At 39.9% G+C, this 24,261-nt stretch overlaps 1 protein-coding gene across 1 annotated transcript in view; it reads left to right on the forward strand.

The window, feature by feature from the left end:
* LOC124594903 (alkyldihydroxyacetonephosphate synthase) overlaps positions 1 to 22,099 on the forward strand; it is a 246,184-nt gene extending 224,085 nt beyond the window's left edge. The window contains exon 12 of the mRNA XM_047133378.1: positions 17,534 to 22,099. Coding sequence (XP_046989334.1) covers positions 17,534 to 17,862 — 329 coding nt within the window. The 3' untranslated portion in view covers positions 17,863 to 22,099. The remainder of the gene's footprint in view (positions 1 to 17,533) is intronic.
* Positions 22,100 to 24,261: the final 2,162 nt, after the last annotated feature.

Raw genomic sequence — 24,261 nt, forward strand, 5'->3', positions numbered from 1 at the left:
TTAGAGTCACCATCTCCCAGATATTTGACATAGCGAACATTATACCACTGTGAAGAGCGATGAAAAATTTTCTTCACCCCAGCAACCTCCATGCCACCACTACTACCATAATAATTAGCAATACAGTCATCACTGTGTTCATTTTTCAGCCTGCCTGTGCACCTACAGTATTTAGACATTATTGCAACATCAATAACCTTGCCAGTATCAACACTAGTTGCTGTTACAACACCATTGTTGGAGGTGTGGCCCCTTTTCTGCCACGTGCCATCAAACGCCACTGTGAGGTCACGACTGCCGTCATTTTCTTCCACTGCTTCTTCCACAGCAACCTGCATTGACTTCTGTGCTACATCTTCAACTGCAGATCCTAGTACATAATTGTAAGCTTCAAACTTTGAAGGTGCACTTGGAAGATTTAGAACACCACATAGCATATCACCAGCTGCTTTGCCCTTACCAATTGCTCGCAATCCATAAACTAACCTAATATTTACACTATAAAGTTCAGTTTTCTTGTATCCATTATTTACAGTTACTGAAACCGAACTTGGAAACTTACAGCTGTATTTACAAACACTGCATATTAAATTAAACTGGGCAGCCAGGCCAACATGGGATTCTACTTTCAGAGAAACGTTTCCATGACATTTTTTGCAGCACAAACTGTTTTCAAGAGCTTCACACAATATATTCGTATCAATGAGTTCAAAAACTTCATTCCCTCTATCAAGTAAATTATATTTCTCTTCCAAATCTCTTAGTTTTTTATGAGAAGCACTGTTTTCATTTGGTGTAAGTTCGTTCGGCAAATCAGTAATAAGTGGATTCACATTTTCCAACAGTGATGATGATGAACTGCTTTGCTTTGCTAATGAATCATTATTTCTTTTCTTTTGCCAGTTCACACGCTTTTTAAATACTTTTGCTTTAGCTCTAGGCATTTTCACTGCGAAAAATGAAGCACTAAATACGAAATAACTCAACAACAACTACTTTCTTATATCACACTGTTTACAAAACAGTCCCGCCACAAAGTCAAAGAGTAACTTGAGGAAACCAGAGAGAAACATTTTCGGGCAACTAGTGTATAAATAGTCGCTGGAAACCGGGATATTTGAATTCATGTCACTTTAAAGGTACTGCCAAAAAGTTCATGGTCAGCCACGAGAGACGTGTATAACTAAAGCGCAATACCTGATCTCACAAATATATAAAAATAAAATAGTTATAATTGTAGTAGAGCTATGTATGATACGTCATTTTAAAGAGGAAACATGGCAGAATATAATACGCCAATAAAAAAAAATTCGATTTTTTAACCCAAAATCCGATTCCGTATCCCCTTAAGTTCTATTAAGTGCAAATAATTGTTGTCTATATTGTATGCCAGTAACTACACACAATATGGAAGGTGGTTTACCGGAAATATTAAAAAAATTAGAAGTAATACCAAAATCCAAGGGGAAGGGTTAGAAAGTTTACATACAACTGTGTCATCTCACCCAAGAAGTTACAAACCGAGATAATTTAAAGAATGTGACTTAGTCAGGAGTGAGTTTCAAGAGGTAACTGATGAAATGAAACAAATAAAAGATTTCACTAAACATTAATTTACAAACATTAATGAGAAAATGAGACGCAAAAGGATAGAGACATTAGAGCAGAGTAATGGGTCTAGTGAGTATTAAGTGCACTGAATGCATTTATTAGTTTGAAAGATCTGTTACAACAATTAGTGGAATAAAAAGTACAAGAAAGAATGGACTCTCCTCATATTATATGTAACTCTGTGGGGGTTAATATAGAAAATCAAAGGGAGTTTCAAAAGCTCTGGCATGAATTAGAAAAAAAACTGAAATAGAACTTAGCAGAAGGCAGACTACTGATAATATTGGTATTTCGGGAGATTTGTTAGAGGAACTACAATCAGGAACTGGACTGGACTTGCCTAAACAATTTCCAAAATTTAAACCAGATGGGGAAGTACATCCAGACTTTTTTTATGGTGTTCTTCAGATCCCAAGAAGTGGGAAGACTCAAAAAAGATAATGTTGTACTCAGTTAACTAGTAGGTGATGCAGTGGAATGAGAAACAGCACAGACAGAGGATTTCAAATGATGGAAAGTTTTTCAAAAGAAATTTAAAAGAAAGTACTGGTCATCAAGTACACAAGAGAAATTGATGTCTGAGTTATTAGATTATAAATATTATAATAATACACTCCTGGAAATGGAAAAAAGAACACATTGACACCGGTGTGTCAGACCCACCATACTTGCTCTGGACACTGCGAGAGGGCTGTACAAGCAATGATCACACGCACGGCACAGCGGACACACCAGGAACCGCGGTGTTGGCCGTCGAATGGCGCTAGCTGCACAGCATTTGTGCACCGCCGCAGTCAGTGTCAGCCAGTTTGCCGTGGCATACGGAGCTCCATCGCAGTCTTTAACACTGGTAGCATGCCGCGACAGCGTGGACGTGAACCGTATGTGCAGTTGACGGACTTTGAGCGAGGGCGTATAGTGGGCATGCGGGAGGCTGGGTGGACGTACCGCCGAATTGCTCAACACGTGGGGCGTGAGGTCTCCACAGTACATCGATGTTGTCGCCAGTGGTCAGCGGAAGGTGCGCGTGCACGTCGACCTGGGACCGGACCGCAGCAACGCATGGATGCACGCCAAGACCGTAGGATCCTACGCAGTGCCGTAGGGGACCGCACCGCCACTTCCCAGCAAATTAGGGACACTGTTGCTCCTGGGGTATCGGCGAGGACCATTCGCAACCGTCTCCATGAAGCTGGGATACGGTCCCGCACACCGTTAGGCTGTCTTCCGCTCACGCCCCAACATCGTGCAGCCCGCCTCCAGTGGTGTCGCGACAGGCGTGAATGGAGGGACGAATGGAGACGTGTCGTCTTCAGCGATGAGAGTCGCTTCTGCCTTGGTGCCAATGATGGTCGTATGCGTGTTTGGCGCCGTGCAGGTGAGCGCCACAATCAGGACTGCATATGACCGAGGCACACAGGGCCAACACCCGGCATCATGGTGTGGGGAGCGATCTCGTACACTGGTCGTACACCACTGGTGATCGTCGAGGGGACACTGAATAGTGCACGGTACATCCAAACCGTCATCGAACCCATCGTTCTACCATTCCTAGACCGGCAAGGGAACTTGCTGTTCCAACAGGACAATGCACGTCCGCATGTATCCCGTGCCACCCAACGTGCTCTAGAAGGTGTAAGTCAACTACCCTGGCCAGCAAGATCTCTGGATCTGTCCCCCATTGAGCATGTTTGGGACTGGATGAAGCGTCGTCTCACGCGGTCTGCACGTCCAGCACGAACGCTGGTCCAACTGAGGCGCCAGGTGGAAATGGCATGGTAAGCCGTTCCACAGGACTACATCCAGCATCTCTACGATCGTCTCCATGGGAGAATAGCAGCCTGCATTGCTGCGAAAGGTGGATATACACTGTACTAGTGCCGACATTGTGCATGCTCTGTTGCCTGTGTCTATGTGCCTGTGGTTCTGTCAGTGTGATCATGTGATGTATCTGACCCTAGGAATGTGTCAATAAAGTTTCCCCTTCCTGGGACAATGAATTCACGGTGTTCTTATTTCAATTTCCGGGAGTGTACATGAGGTCATTATAAGAAATACTTTGAATGGCATTTGACTGTGTTGAAATACTTGGACAGCTCATTAGAACTGACACATTTAGTAAAATTATTAGTAATAAGACATCCTTATTATGTAAGAAAGGAAGCCTGGTGTTGGTGATGGACAAATGTTAATGATCTATTAACTTTTATTGAAGGATTGTATACACTAAATAAAGAATGAGGCTACTACACACGGGGGGTGGGGGTGTCACATGAATGACAACAATGAGGGTGGTCATTATCCAGATAAGTTTCTGAAGAAAAAGGAAAGCAATTTCTGTCACATGAATAAAAAGAACCACAATCTAGGTAATTAGGTGGGAAATATGCAGAAAAAATGTACTGTCGCAAATATTTGAACCTAACGCAGTTAGTGCTATAGACAGTACTGTCAGTTCTAGTGAGTCTTCTTGAAATCAAGGACCTTCATAAAGAGATTACCCAAGAATCAGAGCTGAAACATCTCTCAAGCCTCCATAATGATGAAAGATGCTCATGAGAATTGAAGGAAGTTTATTTTATCAATTGTTAAGTTTTGGATGTCATGCTGTGGGAAGAATGGTTTGTGGTATATGCAGGTGTGGTGAAAGACTTGGGCACATTACATCTACAAGGTGGGATGACGAGTTAGCATCTCCACCTGCTGTGGGGGTGCTTGTTTCTTGACTTCACAGCTGGGAGGTGTTTTGCAGCTACAGAGAAAAGGCTTGTAACAACTGCCATGCAAACAGTGTGATAAGCAAAATCTAATGAATTGTCAGTTCAGTATTGTGAATGGAAGTACTGAGTAATTGTAATAAGACGATTTCATTCAGGATTAAAACATGAAATTCTTTCAGATTATTTCAGCAGTTTGGAAGAAAATCCACACTGTCTTTCAGCACCCAGACAACACAAGGGGGGATGAATCACAATTATTTGGTCCTGCCTTGCAAGTTTGTATCAGCAAAACATCAAAACTGCCAACCGCAAAATATTGTATTAGTGCATGCTATCATCAAGGCCAAGAGGATGACAGATCATGTTTTCCACCAATCACACTTCCTTGACCACAAATCACTTTACTGTATACCCTGAAGGATCCATTAAGTCAATTGATGAGATGGACACTGAGGCTTCAGATGTACGATGCCACAGTGGTACATGAAAACACACAGACACAAGGACTCTGATTGCCTTTCAAGGAATCCTTTGATGGAGCACAGCAAAATATCAGTACTTGCTGGAAATGGCATTGCTGCTGGACATGGGGAAGATCCAGCATTGCTGAAAATCATAGGAGTCCTGAAGAAGGTGGAGCTGACCAAAGGAGGATTCCAGTTAATGAACAGAACATCATATAAGAGGAACTATGATCCAGTTTGTGGAAGGGATTGCTCATTGTCCCAGCACATCCATGGCCAGCTATCCTGAAGGTTTTCAATGCCGCTTCAGAGTCTCATCTTCTGGGATTCGTGGCGACTCTAGACAGTATCGGATGCAGGAATAACTGGCCAGATCTCTACTGGTTTGTTACACTACGTGAGCCACTGTAAGGAATGCCAGTAAAGGAAGCACATGGTCACCAAAGCTGTGCCTACTGCTGAAGCTTTGGAAGTAGCGAAGTTCCTTGTAGAAAATATCATTTTGAAGCACGGAGTACCCAGAGAGGTGATCTCTGTTCATGTGGAAGCTTTAAAGTTGAGTCTAGTATCGGAGGTAATTTCACAATGCAAAGTTATTTATAAGATGACAATGGTCTAACAGCCACAAATGAATGGCCTTACAAAACACCTTAATAATATGTTGGCAGATGCACTCTGCATGTACGTTGATGTCAAAAAGAGAGATTGGGGTAAAATAATGCCTGTTGTGACAGTCGCATATAACACAGAGAAGTGAAACACTACAAGCTTCACATTGTTCTTTCCGTTCCATGATCATGAGGCTTAAACTATGTCATGTACATTGTTCCCATTTCAACTGCACAGTACTCAGAATGACTACGTGAAACATTTCTTCACCAGGGCAAATAACCAAGAAATCTGGATTGCAGATGGACCATGGACACTCAGAGAGGAATGAGAGCACTATACATGATGCCAAGCCCCAGCCAATGAGATACTACCCTGGGACTTTACATGTCTTTTTGTGGCTGTGCAGGAAGTGGAACTATCAGAAAGGTTACCAAAGTGCTACTTTGGGCCATATTGTATCCTTCGTTGCTTGTTGGAGATCACATACGAAGAAGACAAAAGTGCAGACACACAATCCATGTTTGAAGACCTATTACAGTCCTGGAGCACAGATAGATAATGTGTTCTTTTCATCAAGGAAACTGAAGACCCACTCGATGACAGTGAAACTTCAGTAGTGAGGGGAAGGAGCTACCTTTTATGATCATTATAGTGAAAATTATGTGATAACATGATTACAATGTGAGGATCAACCAATGCTGCTTTGCAGAGGACCATTAAAGAGATCTAGATCCAGGTAGCTGTTTTAGGTCCAATGAGAGGGAGGTCACTCTTTCTGCAGGAGAGCGAGCAATGCCATAAGCTGTGCTGCATGCATTGTAGCAAAGCACTTAGCATCATTGGATGATGTGTTCTGGCTCACTAGTTCAAACCCATCTAGGAGGTTCTTAAAGTTTGTTATTTCTGTAATGTTTGTATATTCTGGAATATTTTAGGTTTGTATAAATAGCAGACACCCCATCCAGGGTGGTGCATTCTCTTCTGTCTGTACATTGGTGTCATAATAAATGCACTTTCAGTGTTAAGTGCTGTACTTTATCGATGACTCAGTTTTGAGATGTGGATTTGATTGTGATTACAAGATAACAGCATGATACCATAAGATATAATGGAGTGAAAGTAAACAATATTTGATGTTTCAGTATCAGAAATAGTAGAGGTAACAGCTTTTAGTCTCTCTCAAACCCTCAAAATTGATACTTCAAAATTTAAAATGTTAAACTTCTCATGATGTGGTGGTGCCCTCTATGCACTGCATATAAAGTGGACCTTCACATCCCAGCAGCCAGTCATTGACTCACCTCAGAAGATGTTGGCTGCAGTTGGCAAGAAAATGTCAGGGGGAAGAATTTCTACTGTTCAACCACAGCCTCTTAGCCCAGAAATTTTAATTAACAATGCTCAACTTCACTAACTTGACCATCTTGTGACGCTGAAATTTCATTTCAAGAGTTCCATGTCAGAAACTGTATGCATTGTGTTGTTCAGTTAAGTGTCAATCTCTTTCCTGAATGTCATGGGCTAAGTCATGAGCCACTGTTATCTAGTACCTTTCCTTCTAAATTATTTAAATTACATTTCATGTCTTGCACAATGAGTCTTGTTATCTGAAGGTAGAAATGTTATTGAATCACATGCCATGTTTAGTGGATAGTTATTGATACCAGTTAAGAAAAATTGTGGACAGAATAGAACCCTATACCTCTCACCCTCCCTGAACCAATGTTCTGTTTTTCAATTTTCTGTTATTTTCCAAGTAGCTCACAATCAAATACTTTCGTTATGTCAGAGAAGGTGCCTAATGGTACTAGCAAATCAGTTAACCCTATTAGTTCCTGACATACAGAAGAATAAATTGCATTCTTGGTGTATGTTCCTTTCCTGAAGCCAAACAGAAAATCTGATGGCTCATTGTGTATACTGAGATGTGTTACTACTCTCTTACTTCTACCATCCCAAAACTTTTGAGAACATTGGTAACAAGAATATTGACCTGCAATTGTTTACATTATCTTTTTCTTCCTTGTATAAAGTGTGTTTACTGATAAGTACTTGAATTATTGGGAAATTGGGAGCATCTGAAAGAGGCATAGTAGATGTAACTGAGTGCAGGACTTCCATATGTTGCACTGCTCTTAATAAATGATATTTAATCATACTCACAAGCATTTTGCTCTTTGGCAATAGAATAATACTTTAAATTTCTTATTTGCTGGTTCCCTGTAACTGCATGTGACACTGTCTCAGAATACCAGATTTTAAATGTTCTGTGTACTTGGTGTATCTATAAAATTTGATTTAACTTGAAATGTATCAACAGGAAATGATTATAGAATGTTATTTGATCACTGATATTATTATTTCCACACACACAGAATATGTGAAATGTTGAGTGTCCACATTCTGCCCTGATATTTATGTAACAACTGATCTTATGGAATTGTGTTCTGAGAGCTCCCCTTTGTCTTGACTTAATGCATTATTTTAGCATGTCTTTTTGCATTCTTTAATGCTTTGCAATGGGCCTATTGATGTGAAATTCTGAACTTGGCAGTGACTGTTCTTCACGTAATGATACAGCTGCCATTTTCTCCTCCGTTAATAACTGTGTTTGTGTCTGCTTCATTTAATGAAATGAACTGTCAAAGAAAATGATGCAGGTTTGATTTAAAAAAGCAAGTTACACATTATTACGGCTTTAAAGTGACACGGATACCTCATGCTATTTTTCAGAATAACTATGGTCAGAACCAGTTGCTCGATTCCTCGAAGATAGATGTCTACTACTTGCTCACAGGACCATATGGCAAGTGCTGTGAGGGCATCATCATCACTGCAGGGTATACAACTGCCACAATTCAGCTCCACCATTGAATGGATATTGTTGTCTGTGGTCAATGTTGATGCCCTTCCTTTCTGATCAGCATCACTCATGCCTATGTGACGTGGTCAGATTGGTGGCACCATTTCACTGTGGCTCGACACAACATTGCATTTGGTCCATATCCTGTACTACCAGACTTTCACAGTGAATTTGTGTGCAACTCAGATGTTTTGCCCACAAGACTTATACTGTCCCACATACTTCAACTTTGGAGTATTTTTCCAGTCACTACACCATTTCAGCCACATACCGTGTTGCACCTGTTGTCCATACTGTAGCAGAACCGTGTCTGCAGGAAACCCAAAACATGTGTTTTCTTCAGAAAATGCACCTCTTTTCTTGTGGCAATGGTCTTGATATGGGACAACATCAGTAACCTATGAGCTTACAGGCCATTACTAGTATTTCTCACAATGCGCTCTTTCAATTACAAAACAATCTCTGAAGAAATTATCTATAACTGTGCTACTGTTTTCATGTGTGAGTCGAAAAGTGAAGGAAACTTGGCACATCTTATGACAAGGTTCCTGATTCTGACCTAGAAGAACCTTTGTGCCTTACTTTATTCATGTATTTATCCACAAAATCACATTCATGATTAGGGGTACAGGTTATAGCAATACGTAGCTGAAGGAGCATAAACCTTTCTGTTACATACATTCATAAATAATATGTGTGCTTTAAAGGGCAGAATATACACTCCTGGAAATTGAAATAAGAACACCGTGAATTCATTGTCCCAGGAAGGGGAAACTTTATTGACACATTCCTGGGGTCAGATACATCACATGATCACACTGACAGAACCACAGGCACATAGACACAGGCAACAGAGCATGCACAATGTCGGCACTAGTACAGTGTATATCCACCTTTCGCAGCAATGCAGGCTGCTATTCTCCCATGGAGACGATCGTAGAGATGCTGGATGTAGTCCTGTGGAACGGCTTGCCATGCCATTTCCACCTGGCGCCTCAGTTGGACCAGCGTTCGTGCTGGACGTGCAGACCGCGTGAGACGACGCTTCATCCAGTCCCAAACATGCTCAATGGGGGACAGATCCAGAGATCTTGCTGGCCAGGGTAGTTGACTTACACCTTCTAGAGCACACTGGGTGGCACGGGATTCATGCGGACGTGCATTGTCCTGTTGGAACAGCAAGTTCCCTTGCCGGTCTAGGAATGGTAGAACGATGGGTTCGATGACGGTTTGGATGTACCGTGCACTATTCAGTGTCCCCTCGACGATCATCAGTGGTGTACGGCCAGTGTAGGAGATCGCTCCCCACACCATGATGCCGGGTGTTCTACATCTACATTGATACTCCGCAAGCCACCCAACGGTGTGTGGCCCTGTGTGCCTCGGTCGTATGCAGTCCTGATTGTGGCGCTCACCTGCACGGCGCCAAACACGCATACAACCATCATTGGCACCAAGGCAGAAGCGACTCTCATCGCTAAAGACGACATGTCTCCATTCGTCCCTCCATTCACACCTGTCGCGACACCACTGGAGGCGGGCTGCACGATGTTGGGGCGTGAGCGGAAGACGGCCTAACGGTGTGCGGGACCGTAGCCCAGCTTCATGGAGACGGTTGCGAATGGTCCTCGCCGATACCCCAGGAGCATCAGTGTCCCTAATTTGCTGGGAAGTGGCGGTGCGGTCCCCTACGGCACTGCGTAGGATCCTACAGTCTTGGCGTGCATCTGTGCGTCGCTGCGGTCCGGTCCCAGGTCGACGGGCACGTGCACCTTCCGCCGACCACTGGCGACAACATCGATGTACTGTGGAGACCTCACGCCCCACGTGTTGAGCAATTCGGCGGTACGTCCACCCAGCCTCCCGCATGCCCACTATACGCCCTCGCTCAAAGTCCGTCAACTGCACATACGGTTCACGTCCACGCTGTCGCGGCATGCTACCAGTGTTAAAGACTGCGATGGAGCTCCGTATGCCACGGCAAACTGGCTAACACTGACGGCGGCGGTGCACAAATGCTGCGCAGATAGCGCCATTCGACGGCCAACACCGCGGTTCCTGGTGTGTCCGCTGTGCCGTGCGTGTGATCATTGCTTGTACAGCCCTCTCGCAGTGTCCGGAGCAAGTATGGTGGGTCTGACACACCGGTGTCAATGTGTTCTATTTTCCATTTCCAGGAGTGTACATTTACATTACAATAGTTTCTCAGCAGCAATCTCTGTTTTAAAGCACAATGCCAACAAGAGAATTATTATTATTATTATTATTATTATTATTATTATTATTTAACCACATACATGTTTAATTCATTTTTGACAAAATTGAAGATACAGGTGATATAAGTTAGTCTCCACGAATTCTGCAACAGAATAAAAACAGTGCTAGAACATTGTGTTGGTAACTTTCTTTCTGAAAGATTTATTAGTATTTTGAACTGAGCAAGGTAATTTGTTGTGGAATATACTGCCCTTGTGTGTCACACTGCCGTGGCATTTACTGAATCTTTGTATTGTCAGATGAATCTTATCATCACCACAGGTTTGATGATCATGCACACCATTATTTCCAGAATGAGATTTTCACTCTGCAGTGGAGTGTGTGCTGATATGAAACTTCCTGGCAGATTAAAACTGTGTGCCGGACCGAGACTCGAACTCGGGACCTTTGCCTTTTGCGGGCAAGTGCTCTACCATCTGAGCTACCCAAGCACGACTCACGCCCCATCCTCACAGCTACTGGCAGAAGTAGTTTTAATCTGCCCGGAAGTTTCATGCCATTATTTGTTTAAAAGAGGTGGAGATTCTTATTTATAACTGAGTCTCTGCAATGTAAATGTGTGGATCAGGTAATACTCCCAGTTCTTTAAAGATTGGCTTGGTAGGTGTATGTGGTGGTACTAGAACCGTGATCTTGGCAATTCAGTTTTGCGTAACAAATATTTGCTTATGTGTTATTTCCCAGAAAGGAATGCCAGAAGGGATGACTGAGTTAACTAGTGCCAAGTACACAGTTCACAGGCATAGCAGAGGCTATTCAGTTTACACAATAGTTTATCTGTATGGACACAGCTAGCATTTCCAGAGAAATATTTATTGAGTGTATCACAAATATATTTGGTGGCTGTTGTTTGTTGGCCATTATATTGAAGAGATTCAGATGTTTCCAGTTTTACGTCAGTTTGTAAATTATCAGAATCATTTATGTAGACTTTATATTCTTGTTGATTTGCTTTAGATAGTTATTTATGGAGGACCTTCTTGTACAGTTTGAAATAACTGTGGAAATTTAAATTATCTGTTTTTATACTATACTATGCTAGGACCTCTTGGTCCTACATGACATTCTTATACACTTGTGATCCAGCTATTATCAGTTTTCCTGGCTAGATGTTGTACTTCGATTTGTTTTTCTGGGAAGGCTGTATTGTAATGAAGACCCAATACGTTAAGGAATAGTGTTTTTTTTTTTCTTTTTTTTTTTATCTACATTACCCTCCTTGTAAATAATATCTCAGGATTTCAGTTTAAGTAGATTTTTTAAACATGTCAATATTGTTATTGTTTTTGATCTGCCTTCTGTGGATGAAAGTAGATGATGACTTAACTTCTGTTTGCCCTAAACTAAGCTGTAACAAGGTACACTGATGGTCAGACAGTACATTGGATAGTTCACGGCTTTAAAAAATGGGAGATTTACTGGGTCCCGGAATATTGCATCTATACAGTTGCTTGAACTGCATGTTATTCTAGTTGAATCCTTTACTATGTTCTGGATATTAAAAGTTGTTAGAAGGTTAATGACACCACTCACTGTACATGAAGTATTACCAAAATTTTTTAAGATCACCACATATGATCTCCTTAAGGATCAAATGTCAGGGAGCCAAAGGCTATTTACAATTTGTACAGAAACCAGATGACAGTTATAAAGAGTAGGGGGTATGAAAGGGAAGCAGTGGTTGGGAAGGGAGTGAGACACAGTTGTAGCCTATTCCCAATTTTATTCAATTTTTATATTGAGCAAGCAGTAAAGGAAACAAAAGAAAAATTCAGATAGGAATTAAAGTCCATGGAGAAGAAATAAAAACTTTGAGGTTTTCCGATGGCATTGTAATTCTGTCAGAGGCAGCAAACGGCCTGGAATAGCAGTTGAACGGAATGGAAGTGTCTCGAAAGGAGGATATAAGATGAACATCAACAAAAGCAAAATGGGGATAATGGAATGTAGCCGAATTAAATCGGGTGATGCTGAGGGAATTAGATTAGGAAATGAGACACTTAAAGTAGTAAAGGAGTTTTGCTATTTGGGGAGCAAAATAACTAATGGTGGTTGAAGTAGAGAGCATATAAAATGTAGACTGGCAATGGCAAGGAAAGTGTTTCTAAAGAAGAGAAATTTGTTAACATCGAGTATAGATTTAAGTGTCAGGAAGTCGTTTCTCAAAGTATTTGTATGGAGTGTAGCCATGCATGGAAGTGAAACATGGATGATAAATAGTTTAGACAAGAAGAGAATAGAAGCTTTCGAAATGTGGTGCTACAGAAGAATGCTGAAGATTAGATCGTTAGATCACATAACTAATGAGGAGGTATTGAATAGAATTGGGGAGAAGAGGAATTTGTGGCACAACTTGACTAGAAGAAGGGATCGGTTGGTAGGGTATATTCTGAGGCATCAAGGGATCACCAGTTTAGTATTGGAGGGCAGCGTAGAGGGTAAAAATCGCCAAGGGAGACCAACAGATGAATACACTACGCAGATTCAGAAGTATATAGGTTGCAGTAGGTAGTGGGAGCTGAAGTAGCTTGCACGGGATAGAGTAGCATGGAGAGCTGTATCAAACCAGTCTCTGGACTGAAGGCCACAGCAACAATATGATCCCCTTGCCTTTGGACTTGGAGAATGGTTACTAAAGCCTGTTGTTATGTTAGGCTGCTTGATTTCTACAGCACAATGCTCAGAATGTTTCTCGATATTTAGGTGGTCAGTTTTGTTTGAAGTTCTGAATACTGTGCTATCTGTAACAAGTATTTCTATGTAAATGATGTTTTGAGATGTACATGATGTTAAAGTAAAAATCTATTTGCAGTTTATCTACTTCATCTCTTAATTGCTCTCCTGTTTTTATGAGACAAGCTCACTAATCCTTGTGGTCTGAATTCCCCATTCACTGAACTACAAGAGGCATTCAGTAAGTAATGCAACACTTTCTATTCTGAAAGAATGTTGGCTTTACTCAGGATTCTATACACCATATTGTTCCCCACTCTTGTGTATTTCAACATAATCTCCACTCATTGTATGCAAGTATTCCTGCAGAGTACATCCTTCATTGGGCCAAACAGGTGGAAGATAGGTGTGAGATTGGGCTATAGGTGGATGAGGAAGGACAGTCGATGAAGCTATGTGAGCTCCTCCCTGGTGCACAACTTGTGTGAGGCGTTGCATTGTCATGGAGAATGAGAAATTCATTTGCATTTTTATGGCAATGAACACAGTGAAGTCGTTTCTTCAGTTCTCCAAGGCTAGCACAGTACACTTCAAAATTGATTGTTGTACTGTGAGGGAGAACAGCACCAGAATAACCCCTTCAGGGTACCAGAAGACTGTTACCATGACTTTACAGGCTGAGCATGTGGCTTTGAAGAACTTTTTCTTTGGAAGAGAGATGCTGTGGTGTCACTCCATGGGTTGCTGTTTTGTTTCCAGTTCAAAGCGATTAACCCATATTTTAACACCTGTGATGATGTTCAATAAAAAATTATTACAATCAGCCTCATAATGCGCAAGCAATTCCACACAGAGTGTCCTTCGTTGCTCTTTATGGTCCTCTGTTAGGTGACAAGGAAACCAGCAGGCCCACACATAATATCCCAACTAGTCGATGAGTGTGTCAGCACCACTATCAGAAACATCCAGTGGAGCAGTGAGGTGTTTGTGATCTGCCAGTCACCTTCAATGAGAGTGTCCACAGGTCCCAATACTGCAGGAGCCACAGCTGTGCGTGGTTGGTCAGCACATGGGAGAAAGATTTGTGCGACCTTGTTGCAATGATGACAGACGCCTCACTCACCCAATGACTCGCCGTGCTTTTGTTCACTGCCAGGTATCTGTACACTTTCTGCACACACCTACGAATACCTGTCATGCTGTGGTTTTCTGCCAGAAGAAACTCAGTCACAGCTCTCCACTTGGAACACACCTCCATTACAGACATTTTGAATGCTATGACAGTGCTACCACTTAGCAGAACTTCATGAAATTCTAGGGGCAGAAGTGGGATTTTCCATGGCATCCCACAAAAAATTCAGCATTTTTTCAACTGAAATTAGCTAAAAAGAAAAGTGTTGCATTACTTATTGAATATCCCTTTTAATATCCATTATTAAAGAAATATTCTTGAAGAAGGTATAAATCTTGACTGCCTGTATGACAAGTCTGCAATCCCTACCAAATCCTTACACAGTACCCCAAAATAAGATGACAACATCTTACTAATCCCTACATTTGGATTAAAAATGCTGGTGATGTGGTACCCCATACCTACCTTTGCCTAATAGTCTTTCTGTTAACTCCAGTTGACACTTCTCCACTGTTTCCCACTGTAGCTTGCCTGGCTTCAATCTGGCTTTCTGTACATGTACCTGAGTGGCACAGATTCTCCCTTCCTGTTCTTCTATCAGTTTGCTCTTTCATTATGTCCTGCAAATCCAGGAGAGGGCTTCACTGGCCTCCATGCTACATTGCCCACAGTGAAACCACTTACTACAAAGCTCATTCTGTGAGAAGTCATATAAAAGAACCAAATCCTTCCATAGATCAAGCTGTAATTGTTGAAGTGATGAACACTCTTGAAATTGTGTCATTTAGTAAAAAAGAGGAGAGAGGTGATATGTGACAGATATTTTGAAGCAGACGGACTGCGATATGTGTGTGTGAATAAAGGTAATTAGGATTATGATTTTTACATCATAAGAGGAAGACCCAAAGTTCAAAGATGATGATCTAAACATAGATCTGGATTATGTTGTGCAACAGACTTTTTTATAGTTGATACTGGTTTTCAATTGCAAACTTTTTGTGTAAGACCTTGATTTATTAGTCTCAATGGCCAGTGCATGTTGCAAGGAAAATTAACAACAGGCATAGTCCTTGCTATATTAGGCAAATTTGAAGAGTTTATCCTTCCCTGGATGAATGGATTTTTACCTGAATCAACAGTTACTTCTGAGGCATTTTACAAGACCAAAAATCTGCATAATTGATCTAAATTTAAGAGTCAGTGCTTGGGCAGACAAACACTGCATTCATTAACTAAATGTTTTGTGAATTTAATTTTATCTAGCCTTTAGTTTCTATTTGTCACACATGGGTTAGTTTATAATGTAAATGGATAGATAAAAAATCTACTAACCAACCGTGACAGGGAACACACACACAAAAGGGTTTAACTTTCGCAGGCTTTTGGCGCCAGTGGCTCCTCCTCCTGGCAAAGAATTGAAGGGGAAGGAAGAGGGGGGACGGAAAAGGCCTGGAGGGGTTTAGGGAAAGGGGTACAGTTCAAAAAATTCAGCCAGAACCCTGGGTCAGGGGAGACTTACCAGATGGGATAAGGAGAAAAGACTGATTGTTGGAGTTTTATGGTATCTTAACACAGAGGCAGCATATATTATTTCTATTACTTATGAGCAACAGCATAAAAATGGAAAGTTTTGTTAATGACATCTAAGATGCCTCAATTTGTCTTTTGACTAAACCATGACCAGCATTCACAGTTGCACACACAAGTCACTCTGGCCATTGAACAACTGTTGAGACAAACTTTAAATAACCTTACTAAGAATCATCACTTCATTTTCAGTCCCTAAAGAATTTAGTGCTTTTTATATCTCTCTGCCTGACTCAATTGTGGGGTAATTTGCTTCTTCCGTAACAGGAGGGTTAAGTTTTCAATATTTTGATAGCCTGCACCTCTTTTATGATTATTCGGTGATTGTTCACTGCTGTGTAAGACTACTCTTTTTCTGTCCACACAAAACCAGTGGCTAATGAACTTGAGGTTTTTTCCATAATGAAATCAATGAACCTGTGGTCGGGTAGCAAGTTTTTATGAGTATCTAGGATGGATACAAGCATTCTGTTTCAGCATACTCTATACAAAAATTAAATTATTGTAATTAAATGTAGAGAAAATGGGACACACAGGAAAGATAAAGAACTATTTGTAGGTTAATTTAGTCAAGCGAATAATTTCCTCAAAGAAATGTAAGCAATTATTTAGGCCCTCTGGCCACAAAAATTAAACTACTATGGAACAATTCAATACCATTCATTTTGGTGGTGGTATTCTGATGTCATGAAAAATTTGAATAAATAATGTTAATTTTAATTATTTGCACAGGCTTAGTAATACTTTAAATGTCTGCTTTTTGGCAGTATTGACATGCATGTTAAACAATTTGCAGAAAATAAAATATGGTTCCCCATGAGTGTGTGTGAAAATTGAGTATGTTTCACAAAATAGGTTGTTGGCCTACAGAAGAAAGAATAATTATTTGGAGTTTGGAAAGAGCAAGGAAGACTGGAAGGTGAGGGAGTAGCTGATTGATGAGGCACAAGGTTAAAGAGGACTTGAAGTGTTATTAGGAAGAGGGGCATCCAAGATGAGGGGTAGTTCAAGTACATTAGTAAACATTGTGCCAGCTTCAGTTTAGAGTTGATGTAACCTGAGAAAGTGAAAGATAAAGATGGCTTAGTCAAAGAAAAAAAATGCAGTTCAGAAAAAGAACAAAAATGGAAGATTCAGTCACAGAGGAAAGGTGCGTGTGTGCACGGGTGCGCGCGTACACACACACACACACACACACACACACACATGGGGGTGGAGGGGGAAGGGGGGGTCAGAGAGAGAGAGAGAGAGAGAGAGAGAGAGAGAGAGAGATCATATCATTGTTCTAATGGGACCAGCAATTGGTTCTTTGGAATAAAATAATACGTTTTTTTAAAGAATACAAAATGATAGGAGAGTGTATTAGCAAAAGGGAGGCTTACTGAAATTTGTTCTTTTCATTGCTTCTAACATAAAGCTAGGGTCCTTATTTGAGGTGTCTTCAATCTGTCTTACGACGCATCCTGATGGAAGCCACTGTGTCAATGTTTCCTTTGAATGAACAGTGGCAAAGTGCTCCTTTTTCGATTATTTTGTATTCCATCCAGGATTTTCCATTGTTGTATTAACAATTTTTTTTTACTTATGTTTCCAGATCATGGAATTAAAAACTTCCTGATATCGTGCCGTGTTACCCAGACATATGATGCAGGCTGCTGTGTGTATTTTTACTTCGGTTTCAGCAGCAAAGGACTTGCAGATCCTCTTGCAACATATGAGTTACTCGAAGAGCATGCAAGAGATGAAATCCTGGCTTCTGGGGGCAGTATATCACATCACCATGGTGTTGGCAAACTACGTGCTAAATGGTTTCCTCATCAGGTGTCAGAGACTGGTGTTGAACTGTACCAAGCAACCAAAAAAGAACTTGACCCTAAGAATATATTTGCAAATGGTAATTTAACTTTCCGCAGCAAACTTTGAAGCACAAAGTATGCTGAGATTTGTCAGTATCTGATGATGTGAAGTTGTGGTCTTGCTATGTTTACTGATAAGACTAGTCAATGTAATGTTATTGAAATGGTAAAAGACAGAAAGTTTGTGTTATGCAAAGTTTTACAGAGAGACTGTGTGTGTGTGTGTGTGTGTGTGTGTGTGTGTGTGTGTGTGTGTGTGTGTGTGTGTGTGTGTGTGTGAGACATTAGATAATGTGTATACTGCTGAATGTAAATCTCTTGCTGCTTTTGTATTATTAATCATTTGTTTAGCTATTTTAAAGGAACATTTTTGGCAATCGTGCTGGCCAGAATTAAAATACTGGCATGGACTGTGCTGTTTTTCCTAAAAGGAGTCACACCTTTTGCAATACATGAAGAATAGTTAATTAACTAATACATTCAAGTTTGAATAGAATTCACTTCTTACCTGATGGAAAGGAATTCGTGTAACATGTCTCCAATACAGAATTCCACCTGTATTTTAAAAGCAGCCTCCCAAGTTTAACTTAGCTGAAAACCATAATACGTGCCTATGATACTGTTTGACATGAGTGTTTTTGGAACTGAACTTATAATGCAGTTGTACTTTCTGAAAATGGAAAACTGCCTAAAGAGCTATTTTTGCTTCGGTTGTATTTATAATTTCCAGCAAACACAAAAGCAATTTCTTGTTTGGAACTAGTGCAGCAACTCATAGAGGTCCAGTGTGGGCTGTAATTATCTTTTGGCAATGAAACTTGGTAGACATTCTAATGCATTAATGTGGAAGCGATTTGCACTGGAGAAAACTTAGTTCCAAATGGCAATCAGTTGCTAGCCTGGTGCTGTGAATGCAAGAAAGACATATACAGGTGGACTATAAATGGGGTGTGGTCAGAAAAGGTCAAACAAATGAGAAAGGCATAATGCTGATTTTATTATTAACTGCCACTTACACAATTTGTTCAATGTAAGCCCTGGAGATGTCGATGAGATGCCTGGAGATGTCGATGAGATGCTGTACAGCAGCAGATTTGCACCTAGTGGCCAAAATTGGAACTAATTTTTTTCCAGCATAAATTGGTTCTGCACTAATACATTAGCATATCTATCAAGTTTCTCTGTCATACAGTAATTACAGCCCGCACTGGACATCCAGTAATGGCACTTTAATAATAACCATCTGGTGGTTGTTGAAATTAATTAACTTGTGTTCCAGATTAGTGATTGTGATGAAAGGGGATGGGATGAGAGGTAGGTGGGTGTAGAAATTGCATTATCATCACAATTATTTAATTATTTTTTGTCTCTCTCTCTCTCTCTCTTTCTCTTTTATAGTCCACACCCCATTTATAGTCCACCTGTATATGTCTTTTTCTAACCCGCTCAGTACTACATATTTATGCGAGGCAGTTCCTTTCCCAATCTTCTGCCCCCATCTTACACATAAAGAAAATGTAACAGCATTTATGAGGTGTTTTTGAAGCTTTGAAATGGTTAATTCTTCATGTTCGAGGCAGGAGGGTGTGTAGAAGAGTAATATGAAATAGAAAATTACAACCAAAGCAGTGCAAAGGGCTATTAGATAGTTGGAAATTATGGTCCCATCTTCTAAGGGGTTCTGAAGAAAAAAGAAACATTCTTATCATGAAAGGCAATTTTTCCCTCAAAGGAAAGCTGCCAGCCTCCAAAAGATTAATTTGGAACATCACGTAGCTTTACCACTCGAGGGTCTCTTTGATGTGGTGTAATTACCTTTTCCTGTCATGACAACTAGCTTACCCATCCACTAATGCAGGCAGTTCCAATCCTCAGGCGATAAAGATTCTTTTTAATAGATCATCACCGAAAAGTAACTTTTTAGAGCCACTCCCCATCGTTTATGTCATGATGTAAACAAATAGCACACTAAAAGAATTAGTCCTTATTTGAAATGAAATGGTAACAGAACCACACCACATGCAGAAAGGTGGTTGAGTGGCAGCAGGTTGCCACTCAACAATCTTCCTGCATGTGGCGAAGGAAATACGGACTAGCACTTTTAGCGTGCTATTTGTTTACAACATGACATGAATGATTGGGAGTGGCTCTTAGGCAATCACCTATTGCCCTTGTTGTGTGCATGCACAAACTGTTTGGTCACCCCTTGTCCGTGTGCACACAGAATATGATACATGTGCTATGGCCTGGCTGCAAGACTACCTCTGCATCTATTGTTTGCCCACATGGGTCCAGCAGCGGCTCAGGTAGGCGTGTATGCTGGAGCAGCCTACACTAAAGGATCAATTAGTGTTTAATACATAAGCTGACTTCCAGTGCAGCTAGCTTACACATATCACTTGTAGGAAGTATTGCCAGAATTGATGCTCATCTTTACAAAAAAGACAGTGTGGATGGAATGGAAACACGAATCTGTGAATTTATAGTCAGAGGTTCACCTGCTCAGACACCAAACCATATTAGATGCTCTTCATTGTAAAATCTTCTAATTACTGACATGCAGTTTGCCCCTTACTATAATCTTCTTGTAAAATGCCTAGGACAGTTGCATATGCGATAACTGTGCTCTCTCTACATATGTTAATAGAAATTAGATTATCCTGAATTAGGAGCATAGAGGATTGGCATTGTGATGTTTTGCGTTGTTCCTTACTGTTTATCACCATTACAGGATAACCAACAAGTTAAGTACAGCTGGTGAATGTACCTTTGCATATTGTGTGATATGTTGAAGAGGGAAGTTCAATTTGAAAGAACTGGTTGATTGTCGTAAGATATGATGCACAGTCAAGACAATGTTTTCTCATTTGGGAGGAGTGGGGTTCAAAATCATCTCTGGTCATCCTGATATAGTTTTTGTGCCCTTTCTGTAAATCATGTCAGTCAAATGCCAAAAAAATGTTGGCTGATATTCTACCTCATCCTTCTCCAATTTAGTGTGTTTGCACAAGAGTGTTTCTAATTTATGTTGCCATTATTTGTTTAAAATCAGAGCTTGTCTTCAGATGGTGGCATACATTTCTTGCACATAATATATTAAGTGGCTTTGATGTGGCCTTAAACTGGTCATGACCAAAAAATGCATAGATTTTTAATAATTTGTAAGTGATCATTATGTGTAATTTCTTTTCCCTCTCCCCTCCTACTCTCTCATAATCATCTCTCTGAACAGTCCAGGAGGCCTACAGCTGCCACAAATAAAATGTTGCGATTTAGTTTTCTGCCCTATTTACAAAGTGGCAGGATAAACTGAATATTCATTGTGAGTGAATGTGTTGAGTGTGTGAATTGTACAAGAAATGTATGTGAACAGAATACTAACGTTTTCACATCTATTCTTAAATTTATATGTCTGGTTTTTTTTCGGTTTGGTTTAAGAATGGGGAAAAGGAGTAGTACATCCTCAGAGTAAATGATTATCGCTGCACTACTTTCTTTTCAATAGTTGAAGAAATGTGAGTATCTGACTCTACTGTGTTCATTTTGCCACATTATTTTGTTGATGAAATGGATACCTACTCTTTAATTTGTCAGAAGATTGTGCATATTTGTGAATAAAGCTTGTACTTGCCAGTTCCACATCTTAACATACAGTCTGTTTGGCAAAACTAATAAAGACGACGACATCTGTCACAAGTTACTTGCCACATGCATTGCAGCTTTTTCTTTAAAGAAATGTCATCTGGAGTGAGCTATTGTCATTAATTTTATTGAAATGACATTTTATGAACGTGACAGAGTTCTGATTTTTACAGCCTTAACATAGATTTATATCTACTGCAATGATGTTGTAATTCTGAAACCATATTTTAAAAATATTACAATTATTATTGTAGAAATCCTTCAAGATTTACTTCTTATCTATTGAAATTAGCTTTGTGTGTGAATTAAACATTATTATTGATTATTTGCATCACAATATTTGTCTTATAATGTATATTTATATAAAATTATTAGGTTTAAAACTTAAGTGTATGCCTTGACACATGCTCTGTTTGCCTCAGTATATTTCAGTTATATGTTTAACTGTGATGTAAACGCTGCCGAATGTAGTACAATTTCTAAAAACTCATTTTCTTTACACTTAGTTTGCACTAAGTCTGCTTTAAGGTGTTCACTGCACCTGATTTGAAATTTATTTTACTGATAGGAATGCTTGAATGCTAGACTGCAATTTTTTGTTGTTGTAAAACCAGTCAATTTTTGTAAAATCACTTCTTGCCAAAAATAAAATAGTAAAAATGTATAGTGTTCAATTGAAGCAGGTAGTCATATGATCTTCCACACATCCCACAAGTAGTAGTGTCAAAGATGTGGAACAAATCAAAGTATACGTTAACAAAAGACAAGAAAAACCTAGAAAATCTGTGTGTTACATTAAGAATAAACTATACTGCTTAATGGGTTTCATACTTATGCCAGCTAAAATCAATCAGTTAAGCGGTAAGAAAGCTGATATTTGAAGAAAAATAAGGGCTGGTACTTCCTCAATTATATTAACATTTACTTGATGGCACTCATATTTTCAAAGAAAATTATATGCATCTGCAACAACAAAGGTCTGTTTACAATATATTACTAGTTGACATGTACCTTTAAAACGAATGCTGCCCTCGCCATGTAACAAAAGACAAATTTCAGTCCCTGACTGTAGATAATAGGATAATTTCTACAAGTGACAAATGAGCTGTGTTTTTGATTTGAGTTGGTAGGAATTTCCAATTTCTTGCTTCGTGTTAGATGGAATTTTGTTGAAAACCTTGGCACAAAAGTACGTAACTCCTCGGTGAACTGTAGGCAAGGAAGATATTCGACCAGTGATCTAATAAAATATATCTTTAGGGTCATTCCATGTCAATTCAACCCAGCTGAAGTCTCAGATTTGGTTGAAATTTAGCACACCAATGCTACCAAGTGTGGAACACACATGTACAAAATTTTTAAGTTCCCCAGCCAATAGTTCCAGAATGGCTTGTGAAAGGTGGCGTGACCCGGAAATTGCAACCTGCATCTGGCAATCTGTCTTCAGACCCAACTTCAGGTCTTAATAACTTTGGAATTATTCCGCACAGTCTAGTTAAATTTTTACAACCCAGTAACATCCACTTAGAGAACACACACTATGAATCAAAACACCAACAACATATTTCTGAGGGAAAATAAAAAATTCCAAAATGTGATTAAAAAAATGTAATACATTAAAAGGTACATATTGTAGGTGCCCCCCATTCCAAATATAATTCACTCAAACAGTGTTGGTTAAAAAAAAAAAAAAGCTTAATGTGGCCTAAACACGCACAGAACTCATCTTGCCCATATCAGTACACAAACAGAGTTACATGCACATGAAAATACAAAAATTACTTGAAATACATGGATTTTCAAAGTGTGGTAGCACAAAAGGGACAAGTAATATGCAAGCCAAATTTCAAACCCTACATAAGTAGGCCATAATATAATATGTGGCAAAATTTCAACTTGTTATTGCAAGGCATTTGTGTACAATAAAAGTTGAGAGAGATGTAGTTGGTTACATTTCTTTTAACATGATTTAGCAAGTAATAGTGATGAGGCAGACAGCTTGTTTCAGATAAAGCTGCAGCAATTGTTGGGAAACGTTTGGCAACAGAAAGTTAAACAATGGTAGTTTTCAGGGACAGAATGAGTCATTGTTAGGCAGGAACAACAAAGAAAACAAGCAACAATTATAGCTTACTCATGTTTTTAAGGTTCTAGTTCATACTGGTCAGTACTGTTGTGGAAAGTCAGTATGGAGGCAGAAGAATGTACTAGTGGTGCTTTTGTTCAAACAAGTTACAGTATTGGTAGAGCACAAGCATCTGAATATCATAAAACAACATATGGAACAAAATGTGGCATTTGCTTTGTACTGTATGATCTGGATGAATCGGACCAAGATTTGTTGCTATGGAGATCCGGGATACACCCTGTGGGCTCAAAGTAGTACAGTTCCAGGTAACTTTAGTGTTTGTTATCATCATATGAAAGTGGTTCTGGATAAGTATTCTTTCCTACAAAGAAGTTGTTTCGATACATTTCGGATTCATAAGAAGACAGTGAAGTGTAGCCTCAGAGAAATTGATATAAAACCAGTATTGAAAGTGAATCAGTGCATGGGACTTAATATGAAACCAGGACAAAAGTTATGTTCCAGGTGTGTTACACTGCTAAAAATTGAAGAATATTCTGATAATTTACATGACACTGACGAAGAGTATCAGCCCCCTACAACCACAGTGGATGAGCAATTAAATACTTCAGTGACTGCTCTTGGTTTGTCTCCCATGAAGACACACAAAGTTGGGAAAAGAGACAGGCCCAGCTATGATAGAAGAAAACTACAAGAAGCTCAAATGGAATTAAAACACAAAATAGCTGACACACT

This window comes from Schistocerca americana, chromosome 2 (genome assembly GCF_021461395.2).
Source record: "Schistocerca americana isolate TAMUIC-IGC-003095 chromosome 2, iqSchAmer2.1, whole genome shotgun sequence".
Classification (NCBI taxonomy): Eukaryota; Metazoa; Arthropoda; class Insecta; order Orthoptera; family Acrididae; genus Schistocerca; species Schistocerca americana.